We start from the raw sequence: 22200 nt of genomic DNA, 5'->3' as shown, positions 1-22200 counted from the left end.
CTCTACAGTTTTCTCTAGCAACAGATTTACAGGACCATGTCGTCGCTCTCTGGGGTTACGAGGCCACGCTCACTGCCTCTGCTTCCTCATTCCCCTGGCCATCACATTCCGCCTCTCACCAGCCAACTGAAACCACTTTCTCTAAGTCTGAAGGGCACTTAAGACCTGCTGATGGCTAAATAACAAGAGTTTCTCCAATTAAAAAGGAAAAAAATCCCCACTCAAACCTCCCTCTCCACCAGCTGCCCGGTCTTTCTTTCCACCCCTTCCTAGCTTAACTTCTTCAAAGAGTTGTTGTGCTTTCCTCTCACCTCCCATCTCATGCACCCCCACTCTCTTCAACCCAGCCACGGGGGCATCATTCTAATGAAACAGCTCCCCTCAGGCACCCGAAGATAAAGAGTGCTCAGTCCCCATCAGGCTTGACCTCCCTAACTGGGAGCTTAAGTGAAGAGGTGATACCCCACCCCAACCTGGAATTACTGAGACAGGGACTGACTGCTCCCCGGAACCACATCCCCCACTCCCGCTCTATTTGTAAGCTGGGCGGATGAGACAGGAAGGAGCTCTTGGCTCAGGGACTGCTGTCACTTGAGGGGTGATGAAGAGACCTTGCCACGGAGACCGGGCATGGCTGCAAAAAAGGGAAGACTGACCTCTCGTTCTCCAACTGGATAAGCAAGGGACATATCATTTGCCCTGTGCCCACCGCGGTAGGGAAGGGGAAGACCGCCGAGAGATGGCCAGGCGGAAAGATGCTCGCTCCTCCACTTCTGTTTGATTCACAGAACACGGATTAAGGTCACGAGTTAGAACATCTTACCAGCACCCACGCAAAAGGGCAAGGGGATCCTAGCACTGGTTACAGTAGAGGCACTTAACCAGTCCCTCTCCCTCCTCCCTGAGCAGCACAGGAGGCACAGCTGGAACCCAGAAGAAGGAAAAGGAGGAGGAGTCCTGGAGACAGACCACCCCTCCCCCCACTTCAAGTCACTCGCCACAAGCCTGGCAAGTGATAAGCTCAGGGAAGGCATTAAATCAAACGTGATGCTATTCCCAGATATATCAAAGTAAGTAGCACATGGGAGGCTTAATAATTATTTATTGAATAAATAACTGAACAGCTTCTTCTTCATTCTCACCCTCCTTGTCCTTTTTGCCTCATTTCATTCACTCATTCGTTCACTCCTACCACAGATGTTTGATGTTTGTCGAAGGTTAATTCTATACAACTGAATCACAGAAAGGTGATTAAGACATATTCCCTGCCCTTAGAACGTTACTAGAGAAAAATTTTAAAAGTACAAACTTGCATCTACGTCAGGGAATGACGTGAACAACAGCACTGCAGTAGTCCAAGGTACCGAAACCATTAACTCAAAAATCCAAACAACTCCCTGAAGTATACACAGACAGCTCTTCCTGATCACGGCAGATATAGAATTCTCAGGCCTGCCTTTCCCTGACTGCTGGTCCTTCATCCCTCCTGCTGGAATGCATTAACCCTTGATGTGTCTAGAGTGGCGGTGTATACACTACCATCTATGTCTGGCATCCTGGAGAAAGCCAGAACGATCCATAGTCCTCGGGTCTGGGGTAGGCCAAGGAGATTTGCACAGCCTGGATGAGGCCCTGGAGGAAGGACAAGGTATGTACGACCCTTCATAGACTACCACATGTCATCCAGCATAGAGCAAATGCTGTTGGTCTCGGGTAAAGGTGATGCCGATTATGCCTGTTTCCCCTCAAGAGCATCTTACCCACAGGGAGATGGTCGTGCACGTGGAGAGCTGAACCACCTGCCCCAGAAATCACGTGTGATTTACCGAGTGTTCACTAGCAGACCCTTAGTCAGAATTAATTCACATTTAGAGCCACACGTTTGCAGAATGCACATCGCTCCTCATGATTTCTGGTTTCCTTGTAATCTTCGGCTTATGGTCCTTCAACAACAATTACTGCTTCCCACATATATTTCTGACAGGCATTTTAAAGATAATTTTTCACCACTGTTAAAATAACAGACATTTAATATAAAATCTAGAAAATACAACAAAGTTGACAGCAGAAAAAATATCATGTATACTCTTACCAATATTGTTAATATTCTGGTATATTTCCATTTAACCTGTTTGATTTAATAGCTACTTGGAATTAATATGCCCCATAAGCCAACTCTGGTAAAAATCACCTATAATAAATTAGGATATAAACTGCCATCTGTATTCTCTTTCAATTATGAACAGGCTGTATCTTTATGACTATAAAACAACCAATAGATTCAGTTTACAAAGCTTAAATTCAATAGAGGGAAAATTGGTTAAGCGAATTGGTTTCCTATGTGAATGGAAGCTGGCACTCTTCTCTACTGGTCTTTCCAGATGTCCAGCCCTTGGAATACAGCTTGTCCAAGCTCTTGGTTAGCTATCGTTTCAGGTATAAACTCCTTTAAACATAATTTCCTTTGACTGTTTTAGAAGGATAATCTGGTGTGATTCTGGGAGGCACAAAAAAAAAACCCACAGTGCTAGTGGTGTTTTCTTAACACATATACAACTACCATTATTTATCAGGATATTAAACAAAGATTTTATTTTCAACTCAGTCTTCCCTAATAGACATATGCTATTAGATGATCTCAAAAATAAAAATGACTGGCTTACCTGATTAAGAAATCATGCAGTCCAACATCAAAATACCTGTTCAAAGGAGAGAGAGACAAACATTATCAATAGAAGATACTTATGGAATGGCGGACTTGACAAAAAATACATAATATGCATTCAGAACGTGGTGAATAAATGGACTATTCTGTGACAGTCGTTCTCAAAGTATGGCCCCTGGAGCGGCCAGGGCAGCATTACCTGGGAACCTTCTGGAAATGCAAATTCCCAGGCCTTGCCTCTCACATCCTGATTCAGAAATTCCGAGGATGGGCCAAGTGATGAGCCTGAACAAGACTTCCAGGTGCCTCTGGTGCAGAACCACAGCTTTATGAGGATAAAAGTGTTTCGACAAGTCTAAGCTCTCTCTCGAAATAGGGGCGCTAAGGCTGGCCTTCCCAGGTACCTTCCATCCATTTTTCCAGTAGGCGAGTCCTTTTATAACACTAGCTGTCTCCAAAGTAAACGAAATATGTTTTTACAGCATAAAACCACGCTGGCCTAGGAGAAGAAAAGGGGCGGGGGAGGCTCAGCACTGGTTTCCCCGCTCCTCCCAGCCAAAGTCCTTGCACTTTTCAGCGAGAGAGCAGCCATGGCCCTGTCAGGGTCTCTGCCCTCGCAGGGAAGGGAGCAGAGCGGCTCCCTGCACCCGCCCGTGAGCTGGAGCCTCATGCCAGGCACCCCGCAAGCCCTGGGCAGTGGGGAGCCCTTGCAGCCACAGCCTCCCCTGACACCACACTGGCTTAGTACGTACGAAGGGCACTCGCTGCCCTGGTGTCTCCTGTTCCCCCTGAACCTCCAGCCACTTAGACGTGCCCTTCTCTCCCTTTAGGTCTGAGTAAAAAGACTGGGTGACCAGAATCATGGCACTGCTGTCCACCAGGCTGTACTGCTACTTCTAACACCTAGATCACCTAGATGGTGGCTGTTGTGTCCCTCTCACCAGCCTGGCCTCCCAGGTTAGCAATCTGACTGAGTAAAGCCTGAGCTGATTCTGTCCGTACAAGGCAATGAGCAACGGACACAGAAATTCATCCCGGAGTGGGGCCTGACTGCTCAGGCCCTGGCTCTTCCTAACTTCCAGCCCCACCCCTACCCTGCCCCATGAGCATCCCGCACCTCTGCCACCTGACACATGCAGGCACACACTAACATTAAACCAAGATTCCTTCTGGGGTATCTTTAAATGACAAGGTTCTATCATGTACTTAACCATCTGATTACAGATCACGGACATGGGGTAGGTGACGAAAGAGAAACAAAGCCAAACATAAAATTTACCATTTTTAAGGGTTCAGTTCTGTGGCATTAAGTACAGTCAGACTTTTGTGCGACCATCACTCCCATCTACCTCTAGAACTTTTTCATCTCTGCCATGGTCAAGCTCATTTAGGCTCTTTCCAAGGGTTCAGGGCTGGCCCTCTTCTGGGGTTCGGTGTCTTTAATTTCAAAACATGAGCGAACCAATGACATCTAGAAGTATGTTCTCATTAGTTTTCCTACACAGATGGAAAAGACTCCTTAGGAAGTTAGAGTAGAAATGAAATAAGTCTTTTTTTTTTTTTTTTTTAGAATTGTATAACAGGCACTGTGCTGGGCACTCTGTGCCTTATCTCTTTAAGTCCTCAAAACCAACTCTGCAAAATAGGTCCCGATTTAATAAGGCCGCATGTCCTTTTCCCCAGCCACTTAGCTAGTAAATTGCTGAGTCAGGATCTAGCTCAGAGTACCAAATGTCACAGTCTGTGCCTATTTCCTTCATGTATTCAGCCGCTGATTCATTTAACAAATATATACTGTGGCCTACACTGTGCCAGGTAGTGGAGGTGGGTAAAGAACGGCATATAACTCCTAGCATAGAGATGGCCAAGTCGACAATAATTTCAATACGGTGTGAGCAATATCAAACATTCTCTCTCTTCACAGATTGCACACTCCGTGAAGGCAAGAGCCAGCCGCCAAGCAGATTCCCAAGGAACATCTGCTAAGCGGATTGACGTGTGAATGATGTGCTGTAATAAGGCGTCAGTGCCTCTGTCTGTTCTGGAACTTACAGAGTACACTGCAGAGACGCTCAAAAGTAGTTAATTATTACATCAGCTATTTTATGTAAATACACAAAATAAATACCCACAGATAGAAATGGGGCTTCTCTTCTGAAATAAGAATCTATCAAACTGTATCTATCAATTATTCTTATCATCTTTTTAAGAAAATAATCTCTCATGGCTACCAGCCCACAGTAAGCCAGATTTCCTCATGCGGAGACATAAGAAACAGTGATCCTGTGCATGTCATTCTTGGTTCCTTCCAGAAATTAAAACTAGGAAATCTTTTATGCGTGTAGGTGATATCAAAGTTTTTGTTGTCTGAGCATCAACTGACAGCAGCAATGGGAGGTAGTTTTCAGCTCAGTATAAAACGGAACCTTCTAACAAGTTGTAATGCCCTAACAAGGCAGTGAATTTTCCACCATGGGATGGGTTCAAGCCTGGGTTAAACGGCTGTTTAGAGGAAATCGAACCCTCAGATAGAAAACTGGAATGGATAGCCTTAAAGTTTCCGTCTAGCCCCAGGCTTCTGACTCCCTGTGCTAGTCACTTGCAGGAAGCTTCACTAAGTGTGAATTCTTACTCCCACAGCAGCCGTTCTTGTCTGAAAACCATCAGCAAATTAGGGGACCGTGCCTGGGCTAATGCTTCCGTTGCAGCCCTGATCGTTTATTTATTACTATTATGACTGCAATTCTCGTTAGAGCCTCACAGTGCATCAAAATGAGGCTCCTTGTGCCTGATGCATGTTTATTCACCGAGCAGAGACCTGTATATCCTCGAATTTGGTCCCTGCTTTGACAGGGGTGGGCTCAGGCCCGTGCACGGTAGAACTCAGACCAGAACCCACAGTTGGTTCCGGCGCTTGTTCTGCTCTGCCGGGATGCCTGCCTCCCAGGGTCCTGGTCCTTCCTCCCAGGGTCCTGGTCCTGCCTCCCAGGGTCCTGGTCCTTCCTCCCAGGCTGATCTTGGCTGTTTGGGAGCTAGGAATTTAAAAGGCAGTGAACTGTAGCCAGAAGGTGCATGTGCCTCATACAGCCAGTGAGGTAAGTTTCTGAACAACGGTTGTCACACCCGCTTAGCTGACACATGCAGGGCGGTATTCATCTGAAGTACCAGATTCAGATCTCAGTCCTCACCTCTACTTCAACTTACGATCCTCACGCTTTTTCATCTCCAGACTGTTTATCCCGTTAGCGGGCTGCCAAACTTTAGCTCTCCGATTCCTGCCTGGGAAGTTTGAAAACTGACTTAAAGAGTTGGAAGTAAAAACCAAATCAAATCACTGTGAGAATAAAGTTTATACCTAGACTCAAGAAGCCCTCGTTAGTGTGGCTGGGCTACCTAAGTTAACGCTAGAGAGTGGTATAGACCTTAAAGTGTATCTGCTCTAACCTCCTTACCTAAAAAGTTAGGAAACAGAGGATAATGAAGATGAAATACTTTGAAATATAACTATACAACTAGTGGCGGAGCTAAGGCTGACAGTCCGGGTCCCCCAGACCCCGGTTTTTTATTCAAAGTGTCACAGCACTGCCCTCCTCCCAGTCCCAGTCAACACCTTTATCTTCTGAGATTGCCCCGGATACAATGCTTGGAACAGGCTTCCCGATAACATCACATAATAACTGCCACCATGTCATGCCATCTCCATCTCCACCCGTAAAAGTCGCGTGAGTATAGTCAGCGAGATGCCATCCCCTCACTTTCATAAGTTCCTTCCACAGTCCGGTCATGCTGGATCCAACCTGTACGTCCATTCGAGATTCAGAGCCTGCTGGCAGTCAGGAAGAAAAAGAGATGCTCAGGAAACAGGGAAAAGTGAAAGTGAACTCGGGTCAGGAAGACACCCGTTAGCAGCCAGACTGCATTCGGGGAAATACCAAAGTCTGATGGGAAAGTAGAAAATGAGAATTATAGCCCTAGGAGGACAAATTCTGAGCAAACATGGTGAAAAATAGTGTTGGGCTTTCACAAAGGCATGATCTTCACTGCATCGGACAATTGTCTGCCATCAGATCACTGGAGAGCAAATTCTGGGAAAACAGCCTCAAAGTCTGCAGATCTGGATGGACATCTCACCGTGTCGGAGAAAGAAAAGGAGAGTACCAGTGCCAGGTAGGACTGGCTCAGGGGCGAAGAGCTCTCCTGAACTACAGAGGACACCACAGCTCACTGGATGTGGAAACAGAAATTCAAGGTCTGAGCCCCTGCTCTCTCACTTATTTGACCTTTGGCCAAAAAAAAAAAAAAAATCATCCCTCCATGCCTCGTTTTTCTTAACTGTGGCATGTAGGTATCATTATACCTACAGTTCAAAAAGGAACAAACGTGATGTCTACAAGTGCTTCATAAACATTCTACGAATGTTCCAGATTATTTTTCTCTCCTCTTTAGATGTTATTAAGTTCCCGAAGGCCCTTCCTCAAACTGCATTAATGTTTAGCTCTTACATTTAAGTCTGTAATCTATTTGAATTTTGTGCGTTGTGTGAGGTATGGTTTGTTTTGCCCTTGTTTTTCTTTTTTTCTTTTGAAACGTTTTGTTGGCCTTTTTTGCCACCTTGGGGTTCCTTGGCGGTTTGTTAGTTGGTGTCTCTGTGTGTGGGAGATGTGGGCGCGAGCCTATAGCCAAGTAAAAGAGCAAATGGGAGGGATGGGAAGCAGACAGTGGACATAAGTAACCCTTAGGACGAGTTTGGTTCTGAAAAGAAGGAGCAAAGGTAGTAACTGCAGAAGGATGAGACAAATGAGGTTGTTTCCTGTTTATCTGGGGGGAATTTTCCACTGTGACAGGTGATGGGCACAGAAGATGGGTGCAGATGCAAGCAGCAGAGGGATGAGTTTTAACAGAGAATGAGGCAAAGTCCTCAGCTGAGAGAAAAGTGGATAGAACTTAGGCTCCTCCCACTAGAAGCCAGCAGGCAATGACCTCCACAGAACATCACCTGGGGTGGATCTAAAGCATTACTGAGATACAGGGGAACTGGCTCCGGAAGGCAACCAGAAGCAACAAGATAAAGGAGAGAAATCCACAACCCTAATGGAACTACTTATAAGGCCCTGCAGATCTTTCCACCCAGGATGCCACTGACAACCCACCTACTGAATTATCTCCAAACAGGGAACAAGAATATCCGACTTCTGCCTTTTATTCCCTCCTCAGAGACGTGGGCCTCAGCTTCCACTTATGAAGTAAACTGGGCCAAGACATCCAGTGCTTCAGGAACCACTATAAAGTAGGTCACGCCCCAAAAGGTTGAAGACTGGGAACTGGGCAATGAAACAAGTCAATACCCTCAAAATGCCACCAGGTCGTGAGAATTTAACATAAAGCAAATGTTAACACAATCTTAAAAGCTGAATAATGTAATAATGTCTTCTCTGTACATACGTATTTATGATCAGTCATTTTATTAAAATCTCATTCCATCCCACAGCACTTCCCTTGTGGATACAACTTTACAATGAGCAATTATTCATGATACGTGTTTGACGAAGCTGTTTATTATGGCTTGAAAAACTGCCACCGCACGATCATTTCGGTGATCTCGTTTCACCCCTTGAAAGAGATGAACATTTGGTTCTGTCGCTGTCAGTAATCCAAGGCCAACTGGTTTGAAAGGCAGAAATAAGACTCAAGTGTGTTTAAGCGGGGTGAGACACACAGGCTTTTGCTTCTTGTTATAGGAAAACAAAAAATTCTTTACCACAGCTGGAATTCAAATAAAATGGTCATTATATCTAAAAATGATACTTAATAAATTCAATATTACTGTCATTCTCACCAAATTATATCCTTTGCCTCCTCAGTTTTATTTTCATATCAATTATATATAGGATCCTTGATTTAAAGATAAAAGAAATGCTCCTTTGATATTTATTCTCTACTTGACTGTCCAAGATACAAGCAGAGTTCCAGAGTTTTCAGACAACCAAGGAAAGCCTCAAGTCTTTGTAACCTCTCCCACACTCACTATTATCAGAAAAATGTCTTAGTCTCTCCTTGGGCATCTCTCTCATCTAGATAGCTCCAGCTAATTCGAGTGAATCCTTCTATAAATTTCTATAAAATTCTCTTTATTGAAATTCAGAAGAAAAAAACAAAGGAAGTTATACGGTAACATTTTGTCAATGAGTGAAATACCCACATCGCAATCCAGCAGGCACAGGTGTAGGGAACGGGGAACAGAAACCAGAGAGACACAGGTGAGGATGGAGTTCTGCAGGGCTGGACCATGGTGCATGGCTGGAGGCTTAAAGCAGCGTGACACAGACGGTCTCACCAGGACTGGAAAGCTACACAAAGCTGATCAGCACAGCAGAGGGTGCAGGGAAAATTCAAGAGACTGCAAGGCAGAGACCTAATACACACAAAAGCTCTTGGCTTTTCATAAACCACCACTCAAACATTTGCTTTTGTTTTTCACATAATTAACACCAAGGCCAGGTCAGTGGGACAAGACCATGGCAACTTCATTTGAGACCCTTTGTTGAGACAGCATTGTTCTGGACAAAGAGGAAGTCATTTCACACAACTGACTGCTGATGCCGCCTGGTCGATGGGGATGCGTACAGGCAGGAACCTAAAGAGGCCTCCAAAGTTCTCTAGCTTAGCAGCCCTCAACCTATTCACTCAAACTGTCAGCGGTCCGCATCTGTGTTATAAAAATTAAGTCCCTCTCCCATTGGATGTTACCAAAAATGAAACTGGCCTCAAAGGAAAAAGAGATCTTCCTTCGAGAATTAAATAGGAATTATGGTTGCAAATAGTCTCCAACATTTTAAAGTCCACAGATTCCTAGGAAAATTAAAATTTACTACATTTAATAGAAACACTGAGAAAAAAAAAACAGCATCATATACCTATTGCACCGCAAACCTGTTCTTCTGAATATAAACCTATTCAAGAGAATAAAGAATCTAATTTCTTCCTCTCCTCAACAAACATGTATTGAGCCCCAACCTTGGGCCAGAAACTGTCAGGTGCAGGGAACAGTCTCTGCTTGCTAGAGTTTACAGCTTAGAGAGATGACAGATACATAAATAAAAGATTACAGTAAGCTCAGCATCCAGCATGCTACTGGGGACAGAACTTTGAGAACAAAAAAGAGCTTCGATCCCTGGGGAGCCCATTGGACATAACAGTGCTCCAGTCCCCCCCATGTAGCAGTTAGTCACAAAATCAGATCTAACAATCCAGAAAAGACCTGTGGCTGCAGGGCTGACAAGCTCTATAAGCATTTTGAAACACAGTCAACACCAAACCAGGAGACTTCTTGTAAAACAGTTGCTTTCCAATTAATTGGTAGCACTCACTTTATCCCAAGAAACTATTCCATTCTGAAACTCCCACAGTTTTAAGTTAAAAGCCAGTGGCCATATGTTTTTATTTCGTGTTGTGTTTTTGACTGGCCTCTTAACTGTTTAACTCGAGACTTCTAGCCTGCGTAGAGTCCATTAGCACTTCAAAAATAATTTGTTCTCTTTCAGTCACTTATTCTAACAAAAACAAAAACAAAAAGAAATCAGCTAGGAGAGCTAAAACAGATTTGTTTTGCACAGCAGGGTATACCAAATTATATCAAAAGCCATATCTTTAATTATCCTATAAGATTCCTTTAAGTAGGGCACACTTTTATGTACATAATAACCCCTCTTCACAAAACATAGAAGTTTAATTATACCCCATTCATTTACAGGTAGAATTTCCTACAAGCTCATTACCCAGACCACACTCACAAGCCAATAAAGCAAGCATAAAGAAAGGTAAAAAGTATAAGTACTGTCACAAGCCCACGTATTAAATTTTATAAGAAACCTGAAACCAAGCACACAGTTGTGCATAATATATGACCACAGATTTGAAGTGAGAACCCATAAACAGCAGATATATTTGGCAGATGATCAGATGGGTAAAAGATACAAACTACAGAGAATCAGACAGTAGGACTATGAAAGGACATTCATACAGACTCGCTTTATTCAGGAACTAACAGTCCCACCTAGCCCATATAGACTTCAGCTGAATTGTTTCTTTGCAAAAATCACTGATGTTCATATTCATTATCTGAAAGTCACTTGTAATTAACTATGGGCATAAAAAGAGTTTCAATGATAGGGGTTCTTAAATGGGCTTCTGCCAACTAAAGCACACCTCTGCCCAATGGTGCACAGTGTTAGGGCAGTGTTTCTTAAATATTTTTTAATATGACCGCATTAAGAAGTATATGTGATACCTCAGCCCAGTATTTACAAACATAGGGAGAGGTTGCGGTAATCAGTCTTCAAGATGGCCCTCAGTGTTCCCCACCTCCTGGCATTCACACCCTTGTGTAGGCCCCATCCCACCAGGATTGGTCTGTGTGACTAACAGCAGTGAAGAGAATCATAGCTGGAGTGATGTCTCACTTTTGAGAGTTGGCTATAAAAGAGACGGTGGCTTCTGTCTTGGGGATGCTCTCTGGTTCTCTCTCTCTCTCTCTCTCTCATTCTCTCTCTCTCTCCCTTCCTCTTCTCTCGTCTTTCTCTCTCCCCCACCTCAGGCTGTGTGCTCTGGTAGGAACCAGCTATTATGTCATGAGTAACCCTAAAGAAAGACCCACAAGACCAGGAGCTGAGATTCCTGTCAACAGTCACAAGTGTGAGCTCGGATGCGGATTCTCTAGACTAGTCAAGCCTCCTGAAGACTACAGCCCTGGCCAATGGCTTGTCTTCCGCCTGAGTTGAGCCGTTCATCTAGGAAGCCTCTGGCCCCCAGGAATAATAACTGCTTGTTGTTTTAAACTGGTAAATTCGAGGGTAATTTGTTACACAGGAATAGATAACTTATATAGGTATATAGATGGAACAAAAAGTTTCAAGAAACCTTATCTTTACTCTGTACAATGCATAGTGATATTTTCTAATCTCCATTTTTCAAAATGCTGTCTGTAACCCATAAATAATTATGACCTACCAGTAGGTCATAACCTGAGTGATTCAATAGACATTAATAATATACCAAGTACCTGGAATCCCATATATACATATATGTATACATTTATAAATGGGAGAGCCAGGGCTCATTAGTCCTTGGTCCTCATCTCTTCTCTATATGCTCATTCCCTTGGTAGTCTCACCACCCCGTCTCAAGGTTTCAAATGCTATCTATATGCTAAAAACTCCCAAATTGATATTTCCAACTCAGACCTCTCTCCTATATACCAGACCCATATATCTCCCTAATTTTTAAACATGCATATCTAAAAGAAATTTCAGACTGAGCACATCCAAAACTAAACTCTTGATCATCCCCTTGTATCTCCTCCTCCCATAACCTTCCCCGTCTCAATTGATGGCAACTCCACCCTTCCAGATGCTGAGGCCATAAACCCTGCTGTCACCCTTGAATCTCTAATGCCCACATCCAATCCATCAGCAAACCCTGTTAGCTCTACTTTCAGAAATATATCCAGCATCTGATGACTTCTTACCACCTGTACTTCGGCAGGCTTCTAATGAGCTCCCGTTGCTCTCCTAAAGAACTTTCTCAACATAGCAGTCAGATTATCCTTCAAAAACCCAAAACACATCACTCTTCTACTTAAACCCTACAGTGACTCTCCATTTCCAGCCAAAAGCAGCCAAAGTACTTACTACAGCCCACAATGACCTGCATACACAGGACGGAGGCAAGGTGCTATGTTAAGATTTGGGTATTTTCGGCTAACAGTGAGCTCAACAAACCAACAGTGTTGTGAGACAAAAAACAAAAACAAAAACAAAAAAACGCTAGCATTTGTCCATTTTAGTAGAATTACAAAAATTCTACTAAATAATGTATTTTTGTGTTCACTAGACCCCACACCTGGAGGGTCACTCTCAATTCAAGTGCCAACTTTAAAGAGAGATTAACGAAGAGGAGAATGTTAAGAGGGTACCAGCCAGGATAAGGGGGGAATCTGAAGCATACTATTTGAAAGGATAACACAAGGAACAAGAAAAGTTTCATGTGGACAAGTAATGGATCAGAAAACACGATGGAGTGATTGTATTTTCAGGTAGATTTAGTGCGATTGTGATTATTACCAAATGTGCTGCCTTGGGAAGTTTCCTGTCACTAAATAAGATTTTTTTGGTAACATCCACCCATCCAACCATCCATGCATGCATCCATCCACCTCCATCCATCCATCCATCCATCCATCCATCCATCCATCCATGCATCCATACATCCATGCATCCATCCATCCATCCATCCATGCATCCATACATCCATGCATCCATGCATCCATGCATCCAGCATTTATAAGCACACAATAATAGGCAGTGAGTATACAGAAACAACCCAGTTAAAAATCTCTCTTTCAGGAAGGTAATCAGGGGGTGAGGAAAGATCTAAAAGTAAACAGGTCATTACCATTATGTGATAAACAGCAGGATAGAAGGGAGAGCTGGAGCAGTGGGAGCCTACAAGATAGAGAGAAAGAGATATCCAGGTAGGCTTGGATACAAATCAGCAAATTAGAGTAAAGGAGACTTGACCTGAGCTGAGCTTTGAAGGCTGAAAAAGAGTTAGACAAAGGATGTAGTTGGTAAATGTAGAGGAAGTATATAGACAAGTGCGTGTGTGATGACATTCCAGAGGATGTCAAACCCTTACGGTTTCAGAGAGGTAAATAACTCCCCTAAGGGTTTGACATCCTACACCAGGAAACGTAGCTCAGAGCCTGGGACAGTAAGCACTGCCCTCAGACTGCCTCTCCAAACATGCTTATCCATCACAGGAGTTTGCAGTGTTTAAGCTAAGGGCACCAGGGAGCCATTCAACAGTTTAAGCGTAGGAATCACTAGACAGAGATTTGCCTTCTAGAAGGATCCTACCTGGCTTCAGTGAAGAAACGGAGTTGGGGACAAGAGTGAGGTGGGGAGGCCATTTCTGAGAGATGGGGACTGTCCTGTTGAGATCACGGGGCGTTGGGGGGGGGCGTTGAACCAACCTTGAACCAGCATGGACTGAGGTCACAGAGGACTTAAAAGCACATAAAGAAACCACTGCCCCAATCCCATTTATTCCTACTTCCAATCGAGGATTTTTTTTTTAACCTCATAAAAATGGTGTCTTTGGGCATATTATGTAAGATGGCTCCATAATGAAGAAGCTTAAACACATATTGACTGAGTTGTTTTTGTTGTTGCTTTGTTTGTTGTTATTTGGTGCTCTTCGTGATGTGTTGGTTTTGTCTTGGTATGAAAAAAATTGGTTTTGTGATTTCATATTTTAAGTATTTTTCTAAATTAAAAGTAAAAATCTCTATTATGAAATATTTTTCTTAGTAGATAAAGTCTCCACAATCTTTCCCTATTACTGAGTTTACCCTTGACAAAAATTAAGACATGACACCCAGGTTAGATGCCATAGACATCAATTTAAATTTCTAGTATAATGCAACCAGCAGGTCAGTGGGTCCCCTGTATCATTCCCTTTGTGAGAACATTAGTTTTGACCAATAATCTCATTAAGAAGTTTTGCCTGAGGACAGACACACAGGGATGTCAAACCTGGAAAGTTCTCTTAGGTATATGATTCAGCCAGAAAATCATCTCTTAGATGTACACGAAGATGCTTAGGTTTGGTATTTGAGCCTCAGTTTTTGGGTCCACAGGGGCTCCCCGCTACAGAATTCCCCTGGGAACCAAGTCTAAAGAGCATCTCAATTCCAAATGGAACCATCCAAGAAAATCAGTAGAGATATGTCTCCACTCATTTAAACGTGTGATTATTACTTAGGCAGAGTACCTGCTGCTGACTGAAATGTCTCTGAGATGCTCAGAGATGCTTCCCCTTTCTTCACAAACTGCTAAAAGCCGAAGTTTCCCCTGATTTAAGTCTCTTTTCCTCCCCTCTTCTAAAACATTACTTGGTCCATTCAAGCCCAGTGTAACTTAAAGGCTTAGTAGCCTATGAGCCTGGAGTCCAGCTCCTTTTGTCAGATGACAGGCAGCAAAGCTCAGATGTCAAACCTAATTCAAAAGCCCTGGTACTGGTTACGGATCTCAAAACTGTGTGTTTTGGACACATCGTGAACTTCCGTGGAGTTACTGTTCTTATTAAAATGGGCTCATAAGATTGTTTGCTTCTTTCTGTATCTCTGTGGTTAGTAGAAGCTCTATGTTAGGACATGGAGAAATCTTTAAGGACCACACCTCCTACAGATAAGCTCACTCAGCTGATTTGAAAGGAGTGGCACTCTAGACCAATGGGGACAAAGACCTGGAAGTGACATGAGATGGGCACCCGTAACTCTATGCTGAGCCCCTCTTTAACTCAAGGCATAGATCTGCATGGTGCATGTGCGCTGGTCAACATGATCATGGGCGGTTTTCTCGAACTTTCCAGATAATCAGCAGGTAGGCAGCCTGACCTACCACCTCAGCTTTACCAGCTCCCAGTCAGAAATCACAACATGGGAGTCCACAGTCTCCGAGACGACACTGAACGCCAGCGGCTATGAAGGAGGAAAAGAATAACAAAAAGAGGCCCTAGTGGAAAGGAACTGACCGAACACCTGGCAGAGGCTGAAAGCACACAGAACAATGATATGGAGACAACTACAACCACCAGTCAAAGAGCACAAAATAAGATCCTCAAATCAGGCCTGCTTCTCTGTCAAGAAGGCTTTAATTGGTATTTACTCAATATTTACGTATTTAATTATGCAGAGCAATTATGCAGTCAGACTGGCAGGGCCTCAGACTGACGCTTCTGTTACTCCTCCACCAGGGTCCCAGTTTAGCTCTGGCTCTGGGTTTACCTCCTCCTCCTCTTCCATCTTCTTCCCTCTGCTTGGCTAATCTCCCCACTTCCCGCTCTTCGCTCTTTGGGCCCGACAGAAACACTATTTAACAATAATAACGAAACCTTTTGCAAAACCATCATGTTTTAAAGATATAACCTACATCATATTCAAATGCAGTTGCACCAGAAATGAATAATATCAAAATAATGACTTTTTTATCAAAGAGACTGAATCTTGAATGGACAAGTACTGATAGAAAACCCATTACCTAGGATTTTTCAATTGACAGAATTTATTATAACATTAAGGAAAACATTGCTTCCAATATGGAAAATTTACTTTTTCTCTCAATAATGGGATTCCTCCAGGACTCCATTTTGGCTTCTTTGCTGTCTGTAAATGTTTTACCTCTTATTCATTTTATTCATTCCCTGAATAAATAATAACTGAACACCTACTAAGTGCCAGGCATTGTTATACACAGGCATCAGTGGACAAAGCATGAAGCTTCCGTTCCAACAGGGACAAGGAGAAACATTAAACAATACACATTACAGGTGAGCAGCCCATACAGCGTATTATGGGATGGAGAGTGACGGAGGGGGGGGGGGGGGAGTAGAGCAGGGTGAGGGGGATGGGTGGAGTGGGGTGACAACTTTCAACAGAATGGTCAAGGTAAGCCTCTCGTTAAAGGTGACATCTGAGTCACAACTTGAGACAGATGAGGGAAATTATGATACAGATATACTGGGGGAAAGCATGCACCCAGAAGAAAGGAAGAGCCAGGTGACTCTTACAGGTGTCCCTGCTGTATTATGAACCACTGTGCTGACCCATCGAGCTCCCCAGCAGCTCTAGACCCCTCTTCCAAGACGTTCACTATCATTCCTACCCATCCCTCATGTCTCATCGAAACGAAGCACAGCTCTGTGGCGACTGCCACGAACCTCCCCCTGGAACGCTCCCGGATCCTTGTCCTTTGACTGGACGCCCCTGAAGTCCATTCTCTTCGAAGTCCAGGGAAAGACTCAGATGTTGTGTGGCTCTGCAGATAATTGGGTTTACCCTCTCCCACTGCCCAAAAGCCCACCCGGCTACTTTTTAAGTATTAACTAAGTCTGGGCATAGCCTCCCTTGCCACATCCTCACAGTTCTGTAACCCCTTTGTTCTCACCTTGGTCACGAGCCCCTCCCTCTGCCCACAGACCTGCTGCCTTGCCTTCTGAGCTGACTCTCAAGCTATTTCCCAGCCACACAGCTGCATGGCATGGCAGCCCCCATTCTCTTCTGTCTTCTCCCACCCTCTGCCCCTCTGCACCAAGATCTGGACTTCTTAAAAGTAAAACCTGAAAAATCACATCATAGGAATGAAGAATAGCTGATGGAAACTATTTAAAATAATTATATGGCTCTGGGTTGTGAGGAACTGGGGACTTCATTATCCCTCCTTTTCACATTCTTCAGAGGCAGATATTTTCCTCCTTGTTGAAGAGAGCTGAAGAGGCTTTCAAAGCCATAGTAAAATCAGCAGATCAAGCTTTCCTCTACGCTAGCAGCCTGTGCAGGATTTAATGACATGGGGGAGGGGGCGCTTGCCTGCCTGTCACTGAAGCCAACTAGAAGAGAACCAAGAGGCTTGCTCTTAGATGACAGTGATTCCTGAGCTGAATGGTCTTGACTCTTGAGTTTGCAGAAGCCTCTTTTTAAGGACACAAATTACAGAAAAAGAATTATTAGATATGAATTGTAAACACTGTGGAGCAAATCCTCTATAATTAACAACCTCAGAAGTTGGCGTGATGTATGGGAAACACTGTTCTTTCCCCACACTGAAGGTCTGTGTGTGGACCCTGACCGTCCACTCAGATGGACACATGCTCCGTCAGTCCTACCCTGTCCAGCAGAGAAGGACACAAGGCTCAGAGTACTTAGAGGAGCACCCGTCTCGAGATAAAAGCTCTAATTATTAATAGCATGAATAGCTCTTTCTTTCAGCGTCTTCAGAACAATCCTTCAAAATGAGTGAAGAAGAAATGAGAAACTGACTGGACTGGCTTCATTACGGGTAAGCGTCAACTTAATGTCATCTTAGGAGGAACAATCTACAGAGCCTGACCCTGAGCCCTCTAACAGGCTGTTACAGACATCCATCTCCTTTATTGTGAGACTACTTTGTGTCTATGCATCTCTATGTTATAGCTAGCAATACATTAATTAACATCCTGATTATACTGCTATCATTAGGGATCATTTGGAAGGATTAAGAATTATTAAAGGAGATAACCTATGCAAACTGCCTATTTTGCTTGACACAAGAACAGAATTCGTAGCACTGATGGGTGATATGTGAGAATACTAATTCAAGCACATAAAATTCCTACCTCTATTTTCAGAATTATAAAATTTTAAAGCTGAGGAGAATCTTAAAGATCCTAATTCTATTCCCTCTTAGAACATTAATGGAAACTGAGGCCCAATATTAAAGCTTATCAGATGTCCTGGAACAGAAGACGGTGTAGGGTATGCAGTCTGAGATCCCATGGTCCAAGTGGCCCCGGAATGTAAAGTGTTGCTGGCGGAACAGGCCCACACGGCAGCCCTGCTGGGAGCACCCAAGAAGGAGTGAAATGAGCCCTACTCTTAAGCATCTGTGAAGACACGGATGCAGCCACAGCTCTAACCGGAGGCAGACTGGTGAACAATCTACAGAGCCTGACCCTGAGCCCACAGGGAGAAGGATTTGCCTCAGGGCGGCCAGATTCTGGGACTCTGACTGAGCCACAAGTTCTACAGGGAAGAGTTCCTTTATTAAAAAGTCAAGCGCACAGGTGCGTTCTTCATTCTCACTCTCATCTGGGTACTGGGCCCTTTACTGAATGTGGCGGGGTGGGTCCTGGCTTGCCTCAACATGAGGCAAGATACTGAGGTTCAAGTTTGGGCTTAAAGGTGAGCAGAGAGATCCCTCAAATCTCGTTTTACTAGTACTCTGCACATGGCCAGCCATGACCCTGAACTTATTTACAGAAACTTCAGGGACCACAGAAGGGTGGATAGCAAAGCAGAGTTTTCCATATATGAGGCATCCTTCCCAAATACATCTGAGCATGTCCAAGTCAGGTTAATGGGGCTCCCACTGGCTCAGACTGGGACAATATGAGCACTAAAAAATTAAGTAAAATAATTGAATTATAAATTAATTATAAATCACTGAAAGAGAGAAAGTGGTACAACCATATAGATAATAAATAGATAAACAAGTAGAGAAGAGGCTCTTGTTTACAATATTATGCCAATTGCCAAATGGTAAGTGCCAAAGTTGAAAAATCATCATGTTCGAAACCTCCATAGTAAAAACTGGCTCAGACAAGGCACATCCATAATGTTCTAGGGGGAGAGTTTGACGAAGAACAGGATATCTGTATGGCCTCAAAGTGTATCGTACAAAATGCATATTAGTTGCAAGGCAAAAAAAAAAAAAAATGTAACTATACAGTGGATAAATCAGACTATACTGAAGGGTATTCAGTATATAATCTTCCAGGTTGATGAAAATTAACATCATCAATGAGAACACTTGGACACAGTGTCTCCCCCGGTCATGATACCCTAAAAAGGACACATTTCCTACATAGTATTCCTACTCAGAATGCATAATCCAAATCTAATCATGAGGAAACATGAAACAAAGTCAAAACAGGGAAGGTTCTATTAACTAAGGGGAAACTGTACTCTTCAGCGTCACAAAGAAAGGCTGTGGAAATGTCCTCAATTAAAGCAGACCCTAGAACTATAATTCTATGGCGGTCTAGCACATTTCTGTTCTCTCCTCTGGAGGAACTCAGGCCTGGTGTCAATAACAGAATTTATCGCTTCTTATATGAATGACACGCAGATGGAAAATCAGGTTTTTTGTTTTTGTTTTTGAATTCACAGAACTCTTACCTAACCTAGTCCATGCTGAGCCTTGCAAAAAAAAAAAAAAAAAAATGAGCCCTCTGATCAAAGATGAGCCTGCAAATCAGCCACAATGTCATTTTGTCTCTGGCTTTGCTTCTTAACTAATTTTTTTTTCCCCTAAATTGTGAATTCACAGCATTTTGAATATAGCTTTTGCTCTGTTGGCAAAAATGGATTTCTCCCTATACTACAGAAAAATTTATATTATAGAAATAGATTTATACTTAATATTATTTTACTTTAATCCTCTTTCCAACTGAACTTCAAAATGAAATACATTTGGAGATAAATTATACATATTAAAAAAAACTTCCTTCATTGAGCTGGCCACAGCTGACTTTTAATCTGAGGTCCCAGTTCATTTAGAAATTAAAAATATATCAGATAATATCACTTCTTCTACTTTGTATCATAGACATTAATTATCTGGGTCATGGTTGATAAACATAATCAGAAACTGATCTAATTTTTCACACCACTTCCCCTTACCTCTCACACAGTCATACACACACGTAACCTAAAGCTAGAAGGAACCGTCAGAAATCAAGCAGACCTCTCTCTGCCTTAGGATGAGAAGCTATCAGGAGCCCCATCTCACAGATGAAGCCATCAGGGCCCAGCGGTCCAACAGCTGACTGTGGCTCATGCAGGCAGGCAGTAATAACAAGGCATTAGAATCCGCCGGTGGCTCAGAGAAGCATTCTCTCTACTCTTCTAAACAAAGGTGGAACATCACGGAGTTACAGCATTTTGTGAACTAGCTCTCCAGCTCATCCTGAGAATCACTAACACAGTCTGATGCATTACCCACAATTTGAATAGTCTTAATGCTGTCTTCATTGCAGTAGAAATAGAGGTTTGTGGATTTCATGCCAAAATAACAGTAGAAAGCTTCACAGTGACAAAGGGCCAACAATAGTGTTATTATTGTGTATCCGTTAAATTTACTGGTAGTAAATCTCTAAGACAATATGGACTAAAAAACAAAAAGCGACCTTCCCTATGGCCCCAGCGTCTCTAAGCACAAAAGAGGCTACATTTATACAGCGCAGTACCTTTGCAAGATAACCTCTGGCTTTGACTCCAAGATAAAAGTGGAGATCTGCTTGGTGCATGAGGAATTAAGAAGAAAGTGATGAAAAGCTACTGTCGTGAACATATTACACCTTTTAAGCAGTGAGAAATTCATTTAATAAACTGATTGAAGCCTGAAATCTAATTAAATCTAAAAGAGGTATCAAACTGAAATGCTAATAAGTTCACGCTCAGATTGTATACGCAGAAGCTCTGCTGCGTGTGACTTTAATAATGCATTACCTAAAGTATTTTCTGTATTCATTAAGGCAGTGCAGCAACGTGACATGAATTACTTCTACACTCTGCTTCAGATACAAATATCTTCATGCAAGCATCTGTTTAGCCACTTTCTCCTTCCCAGTCAAGGTGAATGATATGGTTCTCAAGGGCCATGATCGTGGCCATAAAAAGGAAACTCACAACTTAGTAAGGAAACATACATACCTTTTATTCAGAAAGAAACAATGAAGTGAGTATTCTTCTGTCTAATTACTGACACACTATATTTAAAATAATTTGACTGTGCAAAACTAATAATTCAGAATGCCAAATTGCTTTATCGAAACTAAAGCTTCAATTAGTTCAATTTCAAGCTGTAGCTCATCATCAGATGGGCACTGGGTACTGTGATCTTACGTTCAGCTCTCTTTTAGACGCTGCAAACAAAGCGGTCAAGTTCCATTTGTGAAGTGAGAGTGGCTTAGGGGCAGAGGAGGTGCTGGAAAGTTCTTTTTTTAACTGATGCAGCATTGGTTAATAACAGTATATACGTTTCATGTGTATAATCTTACAGTCTGACATCTGAAAACTCCACAGTGTTCCCATCACCAAAAGTCTAGTTTCCATCCACTACCACACATTTGAGCGCATTTATCCATGTTGCCCTCTCCCCTTTGTCCCCTCTGGTAACCATCAATCCGTGGTCTGTATCTACGAGTTTTTCTTATTTGTTTGTTCATTTGCTACTTTTCAAAAATATTCCAAGTGAAATCGTACAGTTGTTGTCCCTTTCTGTGTGACTTATTTCACTTAGCATAATACCCTTAAGGTCCATCCATGTTGTTGCAAATTTCATCTTTTCTATGGTTGATTAGTATTCCACATCCTCTCAACACTTATTTTTTGTCTTTTTGATAACAGCCATTCTAATAGATTTGAGATTATACCTCATTGTGGTTTTGAGTTGCATTTCTCTAATAATTAGTGATGTCAAACATCTTTTCATGTGCCTTGGCCATCTGTATGTCTTCCTTGGAGAAATGTCTATTCAGATCCTCTGCCCATTTTTTAATTGGGTTTTGTAATTGAGTTATGAGTTTATGTATATATATGTATATACATACATACATATATATACTATACCAACCCCTTATCAAAAATATCATTTGCAAATATCTTCTCTCATTTGGTTGGTTGCCGTGTTTTGGTGGTGATTTCCTTTGCTGTGCAGAAGCTTTTTAGTTTGATGCAGTCCCATTCATTTGCTTTTGTTACCCTTGCCATTAGAGTCAAATCCACAAAAACATCACTAAGACCGATGTCCAAAAGCTTAGTGCTTATGTATTTTCTTCTATGTATTTTATGGTTTCAGGTCTTACATTCAATCAACTCCTTAATCCATTTTGAGTCGATTTTGTGCATGGTATAAAATAGTGGTCTAGTTTCATTCTTT

At 42.7% G+C, this 22200-nt stretch overlaps 1 protein-coding gene across 2 annotated transcripts in view; it reads right to left on the bottom strand.

Annotated features, from left to right (window-relative positions):
• The window catches only part of HHAT (hedgehog acyltransferase), a 243721-nt gene that overhangs the window by 108495 nt on the left and 113026 nt on the right, over positions 1–22200 (bottom strand). For both annotated transcript variants that reach the window (XR_896593.2, XM_011372461.2), the window contains one exon: positions 2664–2699. Coding sequence is in view for 1 of the 2 variants with exons in the window: in XM_011372461.2 (XP_011370763.1) it covers positions 2664–2699 (36 nt within the window). In the remaining variant the exon portion in view is untranslated. The remainder of the gene's footprint in view (positions 1–2663; positions 2700–22200) is intronic.

This window comes from Pteropus vampyrus, unplaced genomic scaffold (genome assembly GCF_000151845.1).
Source record: "Pteropus vampyrus isolate Shadow unplaced genomic scaffold, Pvam_2.0 Scaffold207, whole genome shotgun sequence".
Taxonomy (NCBI): Eukaryota; Metazoa; Chordata; class Mammalia; order Chiroptera; family Pteropodidae; genus Pteropus; species Pteropus vampyrus.
Note: the sequence above shows the minus strand (reverse complement) of the source record. Positions and strands in the feature narration are given on the sequence as shown.